This window comes from Lutra lutra, chromosome 7 (assembly GCF_902655055.1).
Source record: "Lutra lutra chromosome 7, mLutLut1.2, whole genome shotgun sequence".
Lineage (NCBI taxonomy): Eukaryota > Metazoa > Chordata > Mammalia > Carnivora > Mustelidae > Lutra > Lutra lutra.
This window is the reverse complement of record NC_062284.1, coordinates 42,873,568-42,886,786: the sequence shown is the minus strand read 5'-3', so window position 1 is coordinate 42,886,786 and position 13,219 is coordinate 42,873,568. Positions and strand designations below refer to the sequence as shown.

At 35.7% G+C, this 13,219-nt stretch overlaps 1 protein-coding gene across 3 annotated transcripts in view; it reads left to right on the top strand.

The window, feature by feature from the left end:
* VPS13C (vacuolar protein sorting 13 homolog C) overlaps nucleotides 1-13,219 on the top strand; it is a 187,272-nt gene that overhangs the window by 141,182 nt on the left and 32,871 nt on the right. For all 3 annotated transcript variants that reach the window (XM_047735663.1, XM_047735661.1, XM_047735662.1), the window contains 7 exons: nucleotides 15-404; nucleotides 1,795-1,899; nucleotides 2,581-2,745; nucleotides 4,681-4,809; nucleotides 5,198-5,331; nucleotides 6,851-6,977; nucleotides 11,138-11,373. In XM_047735663.1, coding sequence (XP_047591619.1) covers nucleotides 15-404; nucleotides 1,795-1,899; nucleotides 2,581-2,745; nucleotides 4,681-4,809; nucleotides 5,198-5,331; nucleotides 6,851-6,977; nucleotides 11,138-11,373 — 1,286 coding nt within the window. The remainder of the gene's footprint in view (nucleotides 1-14; nucleotides 405-1,794; nucleotides 1,900-2,580; nucleotides 2,746-4,680; nucleotides 4,810-5,197; nucleotides 5,332-6,850; nucleotides 6,978-11,137; nucleotides 11,374-13,219) is intronic.

Genomic DNA, 13,219 nt, shown 5'->3' with positions numbered 1-13,219 from the left:
TTGTTTGCTTTTAGGGAACAGCGGAAACTCTTGAGCTAGCAGAAGGCAGTGCCGCGGATGTTCTACATTCAAAAATCCGTGGAGAAATAATGGAATTAGTTCTGATGAAATATCAGGGCAGAAACTGGAATGGACATTTCCGTATATGTGATACTCTTCCCGAATTCTTTCTTGTGTGTTTTTCCTCTGACTCTGCAGAAATGATGTCAATTGACTTGTCAGTACATGTCAAACGAATTGGCAGCCGGATGGTGCTATCTGTCTTTAGTCCCTACTGGCTAATCAACAAGACTTCTCGAGTTCTCCAGTATTGTTCAGAAGACATTCACGTGAAACATCCAGCTGATTTCAGGGATATTATTTTATTCTCTTTCAAGAAGAAGAACATTTTTAGTAAAAATAAGGTGTGTTTTGGTTGATATAACAATTTAAAATAGATAAATTCCTAATCTAGGAACTCATGAGTCATTAGCCTTCTTTAAATCCATGCTTACCCGTTTGCTAAGTGCCACTGGTATGAAGTAGGTCCAAGGAGACTTTTCAGGAATACATAATCTAGTGGGTTGTTAGGACTAGCAAGAGTTTCTCAAAGCTGAATTGTCCCTTTCTCCATGGCCTTTAGAATTACTTCTGTTCTTTTAGTAGTGTCAGGTAGAAAGCTTGATTTTATGTAGTTTACCAGTGATGAAATAGCATTTCAAAAGGTAGAAGAGTTGGACTTGGCTTGTATTAACTGAGCCCACCTAGGTATGAAGCACTAAGCCAGGCCTCCGAGAGAGAACCTACTGCCTAAGCCTGGTCTTTGTGGTCTGGTCCCTTTTTTCCTTTGTAGATTCCTATCTTGGAATTGCTTAACACACCCTGTCCCAAGTTACTGCTGGGCCTCTGTCTGTGCTACATCCTCTGCTAGAATGCCTCTTCCCCCATGTTTTCCCTGTCTGCCATATCTTTTCTGGTTACCTGCTGTTCATCCTTTGACTATCATTGTGCTCAGGCATGACATGTGTGAAGGGATTTCAAGCTATCTAAAGTGGAGCTAGATATTGCATCCATGTCCTCTTAGAGCGGTGGTTCTCAAATTTCAGTTTGCATTAGAATCACCTAGAGGGCTTTTCAAACATATTTCTGGGTTGTACCTCTATTTGAGTCAGTAGGTCTGGGTAGATGGAGGAGCACAATTAGATCTCTTCTATAAAACTTTATCTAGATCTCATAGCTAGAAGTAAACTTTTTACCTTCTCCCCTTCATAGCATTTTGTACCACTTGTGTAGCCATTAGTCACATTGAGTCTTGCATCATAATTACTAGTAGTGTTTTCTATCTCCCTGTTCAGTTGGAGCTCATTAAAGACAGGAGTGGTGTCCTGTTGTCTTCCATTCTGCTGATCATGATGCTTTTCATGTAACATTTGTTGAATAATGTTAAAGACATCAATTCTCTGTGTTTTAGAACTTTAAGAATTTGTTAGCTCAATATCTTAAGTGTAACACTGGAAAATACCAGTTTACATTATGGTGGTTTTTTCTTAAACAACAGAGGATCTCACTGGTATACATCTTTAAATTCACTAACGTCATTGCATAGGTGAATGGGAAGATTGGAACTCTGGTTTTATTTTTTTGGCTTCTAGAATATCTGTGGTTCTGTGACCCATTGGCCATATGGCTTTGATTATTTTTTTCTGTGTCCCATGATACTAAATAAATTTCTAGTGATCTAACAACTTTCCCTCAAATAAAATATTAATATAGTCTTTTAGGTTTCTTATATAATGGTTATGTGTTCTGGTGTAGGTACAACTGAAAATTTCAACTAGTGCCTGGTCCAGTGGATTTTCATTGGATACAGTGGGAAGTTATGGGTGTGTGAAGTGTCCTGCCAACAATATGGAGTACCTGGTAAGATTCTGCTTGCTTATTTACCTCTGATTTCATTCACATTTTCTTTGGTTCACTAAACTAGCTAGATTCTAAGGGGTTCAGAAATTTGAGTTCAAAGTATTGTGTAAAGGACTGTTATCTCTATAATTTTCTCTGGCCACTAGTATCAGGATAAAACCTGAATTTATAAAAGTTTAAGACAGTAAGTGGAATCCTCATTCCATATTATTCTCTGCCAAATGTTTCTTAAATATTAAATTTGATTGTGAAAATTTAAGTAATCTGATGCCAGTGGACCTGTTTTATTGCCACTTTGAAATTTTCATATTAGTTCATTAACAGAGAGACAATAAAGCAGTAGAACTGAGCCTCTTCACTAATTATAAAAGAATTTATGTTTGGAATGTTAAAAAATAAAATGTATAAATAAAATAAATATTATAAATCATCATTAGTTAGATTATGTCTTGGTATTTCTTGAATTGATTTCTGAGGGAACCAAATTAAGGAACCAAAAATTTTTCTTAGTGAAAAGATAAGTGGTAATTGAATATGGTTTATATTAGTTACTTTATTTTAACAAGTATTATTTTAAAATATTTTAAGAAATTCATATATGAATGGGGTGTATGTATGTACATTTCAAAGAAACTGTATTAAGTACTGAGAAATTATACACTTGTTTTTTCCCTCATACAGGTTGGTGTTAGCATCAAAATGAGCAGTTTTAATCTTACACGAATAGTTACTCTGACTCCCTTTTGCACCATTGCAAACAAGTCATCATTTGAACTAGAGGTTGGTGAAATTGCAGCTGATGGCTCAATGCCCACTAATAAGTGGAACTATATTGCTTCTTCAGAGGTAAAATTTTCCTTTACTACAACTGGCTCTTAAAATGTACGAATAAATATGGCCATATAAATAAGAATCACATATTCTTCTTTGTTATACTCATTTTGCTATCATATTTTTGTATTAAAATTAAAATAAAAATTTAATACAAAAATATGATAGCAAACCTTGGCTTTGCTTTTGCACTATAAACACATGTTAAAAAAAGAAGAAAAGTACTGGTAATATTTATCAGCAGCCAGTCTAGAGGGCTAACACCAATCTCTAGTTCTTCCTATATGTATAGAACATATGGTTGTGTATTGTGAAATGAAGATAAAGATAATGTACTATGAATTATCTCAGTAGTTAGGATAATGTCTCTGCATTCAAGAAGCATATAATCTTGCTGGAGGGCTTAAGACTCATATAAATTAATACAGGAAGAAAATACATGCAAAGTTATAGGTGGTTTTAGAATTTCTGAATAGATTATCTGAAAGTTTCCTTGAAAAATTCCTAAAATTTGGGGGCGCCTGGGTGGCTCAGTGGGTTAAGCCGCTGCCTTCGGCTCAGGTCATGATCTCGGGGTCCTGGGATCGAGTCCCGCATCGGGCTCTCTGCTCGGCGAGAAGCCTGCTTCCCCCTCTCTCTCTCTCTGCCTTCCTCTCCGTCTACTTGTGATCTCTCTCTGTCAAATAAATAAATAAAATCTTTAGGAAAAAAAAAAAAATTCCTAAAATTCAACCCCCTCACTTTACTGAGAAGGAAATTGAATCTCATACTTCCCTAAAGTCAGTACAGTCAATGGAAGTCACCATTATTGTAGCCAAGATTAAAAGGGAGTGTGTCATAGAAGAGATGGCATTTGAACTAAACACTGCAGGTTCAACAAGATTTTAGGAGTGAAGAGAGTGAGGGGAAGAGGACAGGTGCAAAGATGAGCATTCCTGCTTGAATTTGCCTGCGTTTTCAACCAAACCAGCTGAGCTTAAAGAACCATTCTTTTGTATACCTCAAAAACAAAATTGTGTGTGTGTATAAACTTAGCAAGAGATTAAGAGGAATGATTCCAGTTATATAAATTTAGAGCTCTGAAAGTCATGGGCTTTCCAAGGCACTTAGAATGATCTCTGTTGACTCTTAATCTCAGGAAACAAACTGAGGGTTGCTGGGGGGTGATGGGGGAGGGATAGAGTGACTGGGTTATGGACACTGGGGAGGGTATGTGCTATGGTGAGTGCTGTGAATTGTGTCAGACTGATGAGTCACAGACCTGTACCCCTGAAGCCAATAATATATTATGTGTTAATTAAAAAGATCTCTCAACATACAAATGCTCATTATCATTGATGTGGGTTTGATAATAGTAACATTTTCATTCAGAGATAGGATTTACCTAGTATTGTATAACAGAGGGACATTTTGTATTTTATTAGGAACTAAAACCTCAGTTTTACAGATAAGGCTCAGAGAGGTATATGCTTTGATTAAGATCAAACAGTTAGGAAGGTAATTTTAGGACTTCCAGCAAGGTCTGTGGTGTTCTCTGCCTTCAATTGTCTTTCTAGTTTTTCTAGGCTAAGATAACACTGAAAGAATTCATAGTGCATTATGGAATTATAATGGGATATGCACAAAAGCAGATGTTTTAAGATTATAGGTTTGAAGTATTCAGGACATTTGAGGCATTCTTAATCAGTAAGTGCTTTAGTTTCTCATATTACAGTTATTCCATAAGTGCATACAGACTAATAGATCTGTGTTCTTCTGATGGAGTATCTTTGATTTCATAAATAGGCCTTATATTGTTAATAATCTTAACATGAGATGTGGAGGAAATATTTTAAGAAACTTAGTAATAATTATATCGTGATCAGATTTAGAATTGAAAACTTAATTAGCCATTGTCTTACTGATACCCCAATATTGTTTTAAGACTGATATTAACTTTTACTTTCTCAGTGTCTTCCCTTTTGGCCTGAAAATTTGTCAGGCAAGCTTTGTGTGAGAGTGGTGGGCCATGAAGGATCCTCCAAACCATTTTTTTATAACCGACAGGATAATGGCACTTTACTGAGCTTAGAAGAGCTGGTATGTTTTCATGGTTTTTAATTTAATTTAACGTAATTTAGTTTAATTTCTTATTATGTTTTCATGTTTTAAAATACAATGTCTTCAGTTTTTAAAATCTGCTTTAAAATATTTTATTAAAACATGCTATAAAATCTACTACTAATTGAATTTAAATTTAAAAAAAAAGTTCAACTGGAAAAGAAAATCTACCAGTAATCATTTGAAGGTGCTAATATATATATATTTGTAAGGTGCTATACATGTATTTGTAAGAGATCAGAGCCAGTGTGCTTTTCAGTAACAACTTAAGAAAACAGACTTTTTGTGTCTACATAACTGATTGAAATTCCAAATGTCCCTGCAAGTGAAACCAATGCCTCAAACAGAATTTTTTTTTCTGCAATAGAATGGGGGTATCTTGGTGGATGTAAACACTGCTGAACACTCAACTGTCATCACCTTTTCTGATTACCATGAGGGATCTGCACCTGCTCTAGTAATAAACCACACATCACAGGACGTCCTCACATACAAACAGAGGTATGAAAAACACGGTGCATGGGAAATCTCATTTGCTTTTTATATAGTCCTTTCTATGTGTTTTTCTTTGAGGTCCCATAGAAAGGCCCACAGTCCTTTCTATGGGAAATGTGTTTACCATTTCACATGTTTTCTGGTTTTAGTATGGTAACATGGAACACATGCTGTTTATTTTAATACCCTCAGCAGGTTTTGGGACAGTTCTCTATATTCCAGTACATTAATATTCCTGAAGCAAAACTTACAAATATTCATATCAAGTGGGATAAGTCAAAACTATTAACCATCTCACAGCAGTTCAGATTAGGTTTTTTAGCCAAATGTTTGATACCAAACTAATAGAAAAATTTTTGAACTTTTGGAGCTTTTAAAATTTCAGAATTGCATATAAGGAACTGTGAACCTGTTCAGCTGTTGAAGCATTATCATTCTATTGTAAGAATTTGCAAATTTGCAACATTTGCAAATGTTCTGTGAACCTCTCCCTATAAATCTTTATCAAGCTGTTTCCGCCTCCCCGTCCCCTGCCTGAGGAGAGGCGGTAGAAGCTTCAGTGAGAGGACAATGAATAGGTAGTGGTGTTGAATATAAATATGGAATGATAGGAATTTTGTTGCTCTTGCTTGTGCTGTCATTTGACTTGGATGATACCATTTAAGGACATAACAGACAGTTTTAAACCCTTAAAATACATACTACATATTTGCCAAGAATTACTATTATAAATCTGCAAGGCATTATTTTATATAAGTGTAAAATCTTATATATACCTAAGGTTATTTTTACATACAGAATTATTTTATATAAAATAATGCCTTGTAGATTTACCTGTTCTTAATTCTCCTGACTGGAATCCACTCGGAGATTTAAAATTATAGAATGGGATTGAAACCTAATTGGGTTCCTTTTGTTGTTGTTGTTCCCTGGAAAGATTTTTGTAATATGGACTAATACTTCTTAAACTTTAATGGTTTGAATCTCCCAGAAATCTTGTTAAAATGCAGATTCTGATTGAGTAGGTTTTAGGCAGGGCCCAGGATTTTGTGCTTCCAGCAAGCTCCAGGTAAGACTGCTGCTTCTCCATAGATCACAGTTTGAGTAGCAACAGTGTGGACCTAATTTTAGATTTTCCCCAAGACTCATGTTTCTTATCTATTGCATTTGATTCATAAAGTTAAGCACTGAGTGCTTAAAGTTCTACTGCTGCTAAAGGATTTATTGTTTATAGCTTTTCCTGCAGGTGAGCCCTGATGTGCCAGTTTGTTTACTTTAATAAATTCCATGGTCCGCATCAGTCTGGAGCACACTGCAACTTCAGAAAGGCAATATTCCCATCCCTCAAGCTTTAAGCCGTTAGTTTATTGGACATTTTAGGGTACTTATTTTTAGGCAGAGTTCTGTTTATTAAGAAAGGCAATTTTAGAAGATTTTTGTGCCAATCCACTCCTCTGTAAATCACAGGTCTCGGTTACTCAAGGGCCTGGCTGTTTTCATCTTCCCTCTGGTGGTTGTGTTTCAGTGGGTCACAGGAGGAGGTGCACTTGGTGCCAGGAGAAGCTCGACTTTTTGCCTGGGCAGATCCTACTGGTACCAGAAAACTTATCTGGACATACGCAGCAAATACCGGAGAACACAGTCTGTTGAAGGTATCATGTGACGTGAATGAGTGCTGTTAGAGGGGCCTGGTGACGAAGGAAGCAGACAGGCCAGCTTCTCACTGTCATGTTTGTCCTTATTCAACTAAAAATGAATTGGAAGTATTTTCAAAATAGGTCGGTTTTGGAGTTTAGATTGCAAGTAGTTCATACCAGTATTTTAGATTAGTCAAAATAATTTCTTTACAGTTTAAAAAACAGGCCTGCTTTATCTTGTCCAAGTAAAGACCAGTGAAGTATCTTTTTATATATATCTTTTTTTTTTTTTTTTTTTTTTGATTTTTTTTTTTTTTTTTTTTATTTGACAGAGATCACAAGCAGGCAGAGAGGCAGGCAGAGAGAGAGGAGGAAGCAGGCTCCCCAAGAGAGCAGAGAGCCCGATGCGGGGCTCGATCCCAGGACTCCGAGATCATGACCTGAGCCGAAGGCAGCGGCTTAACCCACTGAGCCACCCAGGCGCCCCTATCTTTTTTTTTTTTAAAGAAAGGAATTTTAAAGCTAAGTAAAAACAACTTTATTTTGAACATATGCATGCCCCTGTTGGCTGTGAGGTTTTTAGGCATATTTTCCCAATGAAGACCATATATTTTAATTAAAGGAATCAGACAGTATGCAAATTAACCCACAGAAGGAATTTAATGAATTAATTTATTAAAATAATATTTAGGTAGCTAATTTAATCAAATGGTTATTCTTAGGCTCTTAAACTTTGGGAAGGTCTTAAGGATTCACCTACCAGCCTTTCTCTAGTGTAGGAATTGCTCCTATGTTAGTAATATAGATCTTTTGTTTCTATAGAAATATATTCTATTATGAAAAGTTCATACAGTGTGTCCTGTTCTGCTGTCTGATAATGCCAGTTGTTAAAAAAACTTTATTGACTTTTGCTTTAAAATGGTGATCAGCTAGTAGTGGCTGAATTATCCTCTCCTCTATTCACTCTGAAATACCCATAAAAGAGACTTAACCCACTTTTGAAAAATCAGATAGTTCCTCTGTTACGAGATTCTTGGAATAATTATCACCATAACAATTTGATGGAGCTATACTGCCTTGCTTGTGCTTTACTTTTTACAAGACCAAAACTCAAAGTTTTGTAAATGGTACAGAGGCTTAAATTCCCTGATCCTCTTACTTCTTGGCTCAGAGACATGGGAGCTCTAGCAGAGGTCTCTGACTGTGCTGGTATTGTTTCCCTCTTGTCACATTTAACGCTGCTCAGTAACTACAACACCCAGTGGTAGTATATAGACACTAGAGAGAAAGTGGGAAAGAACTCCTAGAGGAGGATATTCAGATGTGTATACTGAGGCAGATTGAGGAAGAATCTGGGAATAGTGTATGTGGGGATTGTGGTTTTTAATGTTTCTTTTCTATTTGGTCTTGGAGAACCAGGGAACCAGGCAATAGGAAAAGTAGATAATTGTGCCTCAGTTAGCAGCTAATCTGCCAGATTCTGGAAACTGAGCTAGAAGCAAGGCAGTTGCCCATTCCCTTGTTTGCTAAGTCTATTTGAGAACAGAGTTCCACTTAGGTCCAAGTGGACATGGTGAGGGAGTTCAAAGAAAATCCATACATTATTGACAAATATTAGGTCTGAACAGATCTTTCCTTATTAAGTGTGAATGAACAGGGAAAAAAAAAAAACAAAACAACAAAAAAACTCCCAGCAACACGGGGTTTATGAAAAAAATAGCTCAGGAGAAAAATGTGGAATTATCCTGTAGAATCAGAAGGTGATTATACCCCTGAAACTTCTTTTACTACAGGAGGACCACAAGAAATTTTCCAAGTTTATGTCTTGCATCCTCAACTAAGTTACAAAGCTGTAACAGCTATGAAATAGAAGAATGCATGGTGAAATAAAAAGACATGCCCAAATGAAGTAGAAGTGGAGTAGGGAAACAATATATTCTGTTCATACCATAAATATACCATTTAATCTTAAATTCTAATTACAGAAGTACAGATTACAGTTTTTGTTTTTTAAAAACTATTAATTAGTAGAACTAAAATCATTGGTAAGAAAATTTTAAGCAATTGAGAAAACGAAAATAAAGACAATTTTGCTCTTAAAGAAAGGAGACTTAAGGAAGTATGTAACAAGTGGCAAGTACCTTTTATTGAATCTATCTTCTGTGTTAATGCTTTCTGCATATTATCACTAATTCTTATGATCAGAATTCAGAATTGCTGGTTAAAATTCAAAACCAGGGGGCACCTGGGTGGCTCAGTGGGTTAAAGCCTCTGCCTTCGGCTCAGGTCATGATCCCAGGATCCTGGGATTGAGCCCTGCATCTGGCTCTCTCCTTAGCGGGGAGCCTGCTTCCCCCTCTCTCTCTGCCTGCTTCTCTGCCTACTTGTGATATCTGTCTGTCAAATAATTAAATAAAATCTTTAAAAATAAAAAATAAAATAAATAAAATAAAATTCAAAACCAGGTCCATGGACTTATTCTGTTAAACCATGCTTCCCATCAATTATGATGGTTTAACTTCCCATCAGTTATGAAAATGGTTTAAATTCTCCTATTAAAAGACAATACTCAGATTAAGTTAGAAAACAGTATCTAAATATATGCTACTTACAAAAGATATGTGTTAACCAAACTAACACAGAACGTTACAAGCATGAAGAGGCAGTAAGGATTTAGGAGGCAAACAAGTAAAAAGAAAGCAAAGTTGTTGATTTTAATTTCTATACAACTATAATTCAAAGCAAAAACTTTAAATAGAATATGATGATATGACAAAGTAATATTCCATTCACTCAGTCTTAAAAATGGTGTGTTCATGCCATTTACGAAAACATGGATGGACCTTGAGGGTACTATGCTAAGAGAAATAAGTCAGAGAAAGAAAAATACCTGTATGATTTCACTTAAACACTGGAATCTAAAAAACAACAACCAACCAACCAACAAACAAAACCAGAAACAGACCCATCAATACAGAGAACAAATTTGTGCTTGCCAGAGATTGCGGTGGGGGGTGAGCAAAATGGGTGAAAGGGAGTGGAACGTACAGGCTTCCAGTTATGGCATGAGTAAGTCACGGAGCTGACAGGTACAGCATAGGGAATATTGTCAGTGGTACGGTAATAGCATTGAATGGTGACAGATGTTAGCTACGCTTGTGGTGAGTATAGGATAATGTAGAGCGTTGTTGAATCATGATGGTGTCCACCTAAAACTAATGAAACATCATGTGTCAACCATACTTCAATTAAAAAAAAGCAACAGACAGGGGCGCCTGGGTGGCTCAGTGGGTTAAGTCTCTGCCTTCAGCTCAGGTCATGATCCCAGAGTCCCGGGATCGAGCCCCGCATGGGGCTCTCTGCTCAGCGGGGAGCCTGCTTCCTCCTCTCTCTCTGCCTGCCTCTCTGCCTGCTTGTGATCTCTGTCTGTCAAATAAATAAATAAAATCTTAAAAAAAAAAAAAGCAATAGACAGATGATAAACAGCAACCAAACTCAGCTGTTCCTATTCTCTTGATAAATCCTTTGTTTGCCTTTTTTTCCAAGAAAGCATGAAATGAAAAGTATATAGTAGGTCTTTGTACTGTTTGTTGAAATGAACTCTTATATTTATATAGCCCAGAATGAGGAGGAAATCATCATTTCAGTCTCTAAAAACACTGACCAAATCAAGTCTTATATTTTTAGTGCTATATGAGACCTTCAGCCATGAAGGCTTTACAAAACAGTACACACTAAGTACAAATAATAGTTTTATATGGTGTGTCTTATAGAAATATTTGCAGTGTTGTAAGTTATTAAAACATAAAAATAAACTAGGTTATTTTTATGTGAGGTTACTCTTCTAATAAACTTAAGAACCTCTCCGTCTTGAAGACAAATAAGCATCTTAGGACCAGGTGCCCTTGCAGGGTACTCTTGTTCCTGCTGAGTGCCCTTGGAGCAGTCAAGGGTACAAAAAAACCAAAGCACTATTAATGTTTGTTATTGTTTGAAAGCATTGGTGAGTTAAAATATGTTACAACTTTAATTAATTTATGTCATTTTGATAGTTAGCTTTCCAATTTATTGTCATGTTTTTTAAACTTTTCTAAATGTTCTCAGATACTGAGGTTTAACTTTATGTAATAAAAACTTACTGCTTATAGGTTTAATATAGTCTTTCTTTTCCCCAGGATGAATGTGGCCAGTTTCCCTATGATGCAAATACTCAGATACACTGGGTATCATTCCTAGATGGACGCCAGAGAGTGTTGCTTTTCACCGATGATGTTGCCTTGGTTTCCAAAGCACTGCAGGCAGAAGAAATGGAGCAGGCCGATCATGAAATAACCTTTTCTCTCCATAGTCTTGGGCTTTCCCTGGTTAACAATGAAAACAAACAGGAAGTTTCATATGTTGGGATAACCAGGTATGGAAGAAGGAAGATGGGGCGTCAGAAATCTTTAAAAAACACTGAGTTCATAATATCAAGTTTACTGAGAGTAAATAGCTGTTCTGAATTTTTATACTCTTTCAGCATAACTTATGAATAGTTTTTTTTTTCACTGCTAATTGAAAAGCCCCTAAGATAGAAAGATGACTAAGATAATGCCTCTGTCCTTACTGTATTCATCATCATTTGGTGGAGAAAAAAGAGGTTTGCTTCTTTGTTTTTGGTATGTATTGTTTTGATGAATTATGATAACAGAAATGCTACAAAGAAGTATATAAACATGCAATGGAAGTACAGAGATAGAAACAATTAAGTTGTTTTGTGCAGTAGAGACTGAAGAAACTGGCCTGGATTAGAGGAAGCCAACAGAGTGGGTCAGATAAATTGGAGGAAATATTCATGGAGGAGGCAGTATTTGACATGGATCCATAGTTTTTAATGGGCGGTTATTTAGAATGTTTTAATAGTGATGGAATCAGTTATTTGCTCTGATTCTGCTTGTATCTGTATAAGAAAACTATTTGAATTTATTTATTTTGACTTTTTAAATCTCACTAACTTTGCTAAAAGACTCCTTTTCTTGGAGACTGATGGATAGAATGGTTACCATGTTCCCATGTATAACCATCATAGTGTCAATATCAATAATCATGTTTAGTGAAGTAAAACATTAAGTCAATAAAAAGATCATAAATGTAACATACTTTATGCAACACCTGATGGATTAAGAGTTCTATAAAGGGTATACATCCTGGGGTGCCTGGGTGGCTCAGTGGGTTAAAGCTTCTGCCTTTGGCTCAGGTCATGATTCCAGGGTCCTGGGATTGAGCCCTGCATCGGGCTCTTTGCTCAGCGGGAGCCTGCTTCCCCACCACCTCCGCCTACTTGTGATCTCTGTCAAATAAATAAATAAAATCTTTTAAAAAAAGGGTATATAATATACCCTAATATAATATATAATAAAAAATAAAGGGTATATAATATAATGTTGATATAATATTAATATATTTGTGTTTACATGAGAAATATATTCTTTTGGCTATATACTTGAGAATTTTATAGTATTTTTAACCTAAATATGAAAATAATTTTTAAGTCCTATAAATTCAATTTCTTCACTCTGTTCTTTGATATAACTTATTTTTACTTTAATATTACATATGTTATTACATTTTGTCAGACTGGTCCTTATTCATAAGGACTTTAAAATTCATCTGAAAGAACTTGGTTATCTTTTTTCTGATGCAGTAAGCATTTAATACACATTCAGTGAGGATGTGTACTGAGGGAAAGTAAATCAGTTATGTAATTTTTAAAGATAAACTTACTTTTTAGGCAGTTTTAGGTTTCCAGAAAAATTGGCTGTAACGTACTTAAGTTCCCATATGCCCTGCATTTTTCCCCTATTATTAACATCTTGAAGTAGTGTGGTACATTTTTTACTGTCGATGTTCTAATGTTGATGCCTTATTATTATCTAAAGTCCAGTGTTGATGTTGTTTGTTATGTCTGCTCTTAGTGTTATAAATTCTATAGGTTTGACGATTGGATAATACAACTGTCATTACAGTGTTCTATAGAATAGTTTCAGTATCATAAAAAGTCACCTGTGTGTCACCTTTTCATCCCTTTCTCCCTCCCCCTGAACCTCTGGAAACCACTAATCTTTTTATCGTCCCTAGGTTTTGCCTTTCCCAGAATGTCATATCATTGGAATCATATGTATGTAGCTTTTTCAGATAAGCATCTTTCACTTAGCAATATTTTTTTAAGTTTCCTCATGTTCTTTTTGTGCTTAATAACTCATTTTAAAAAATCACTT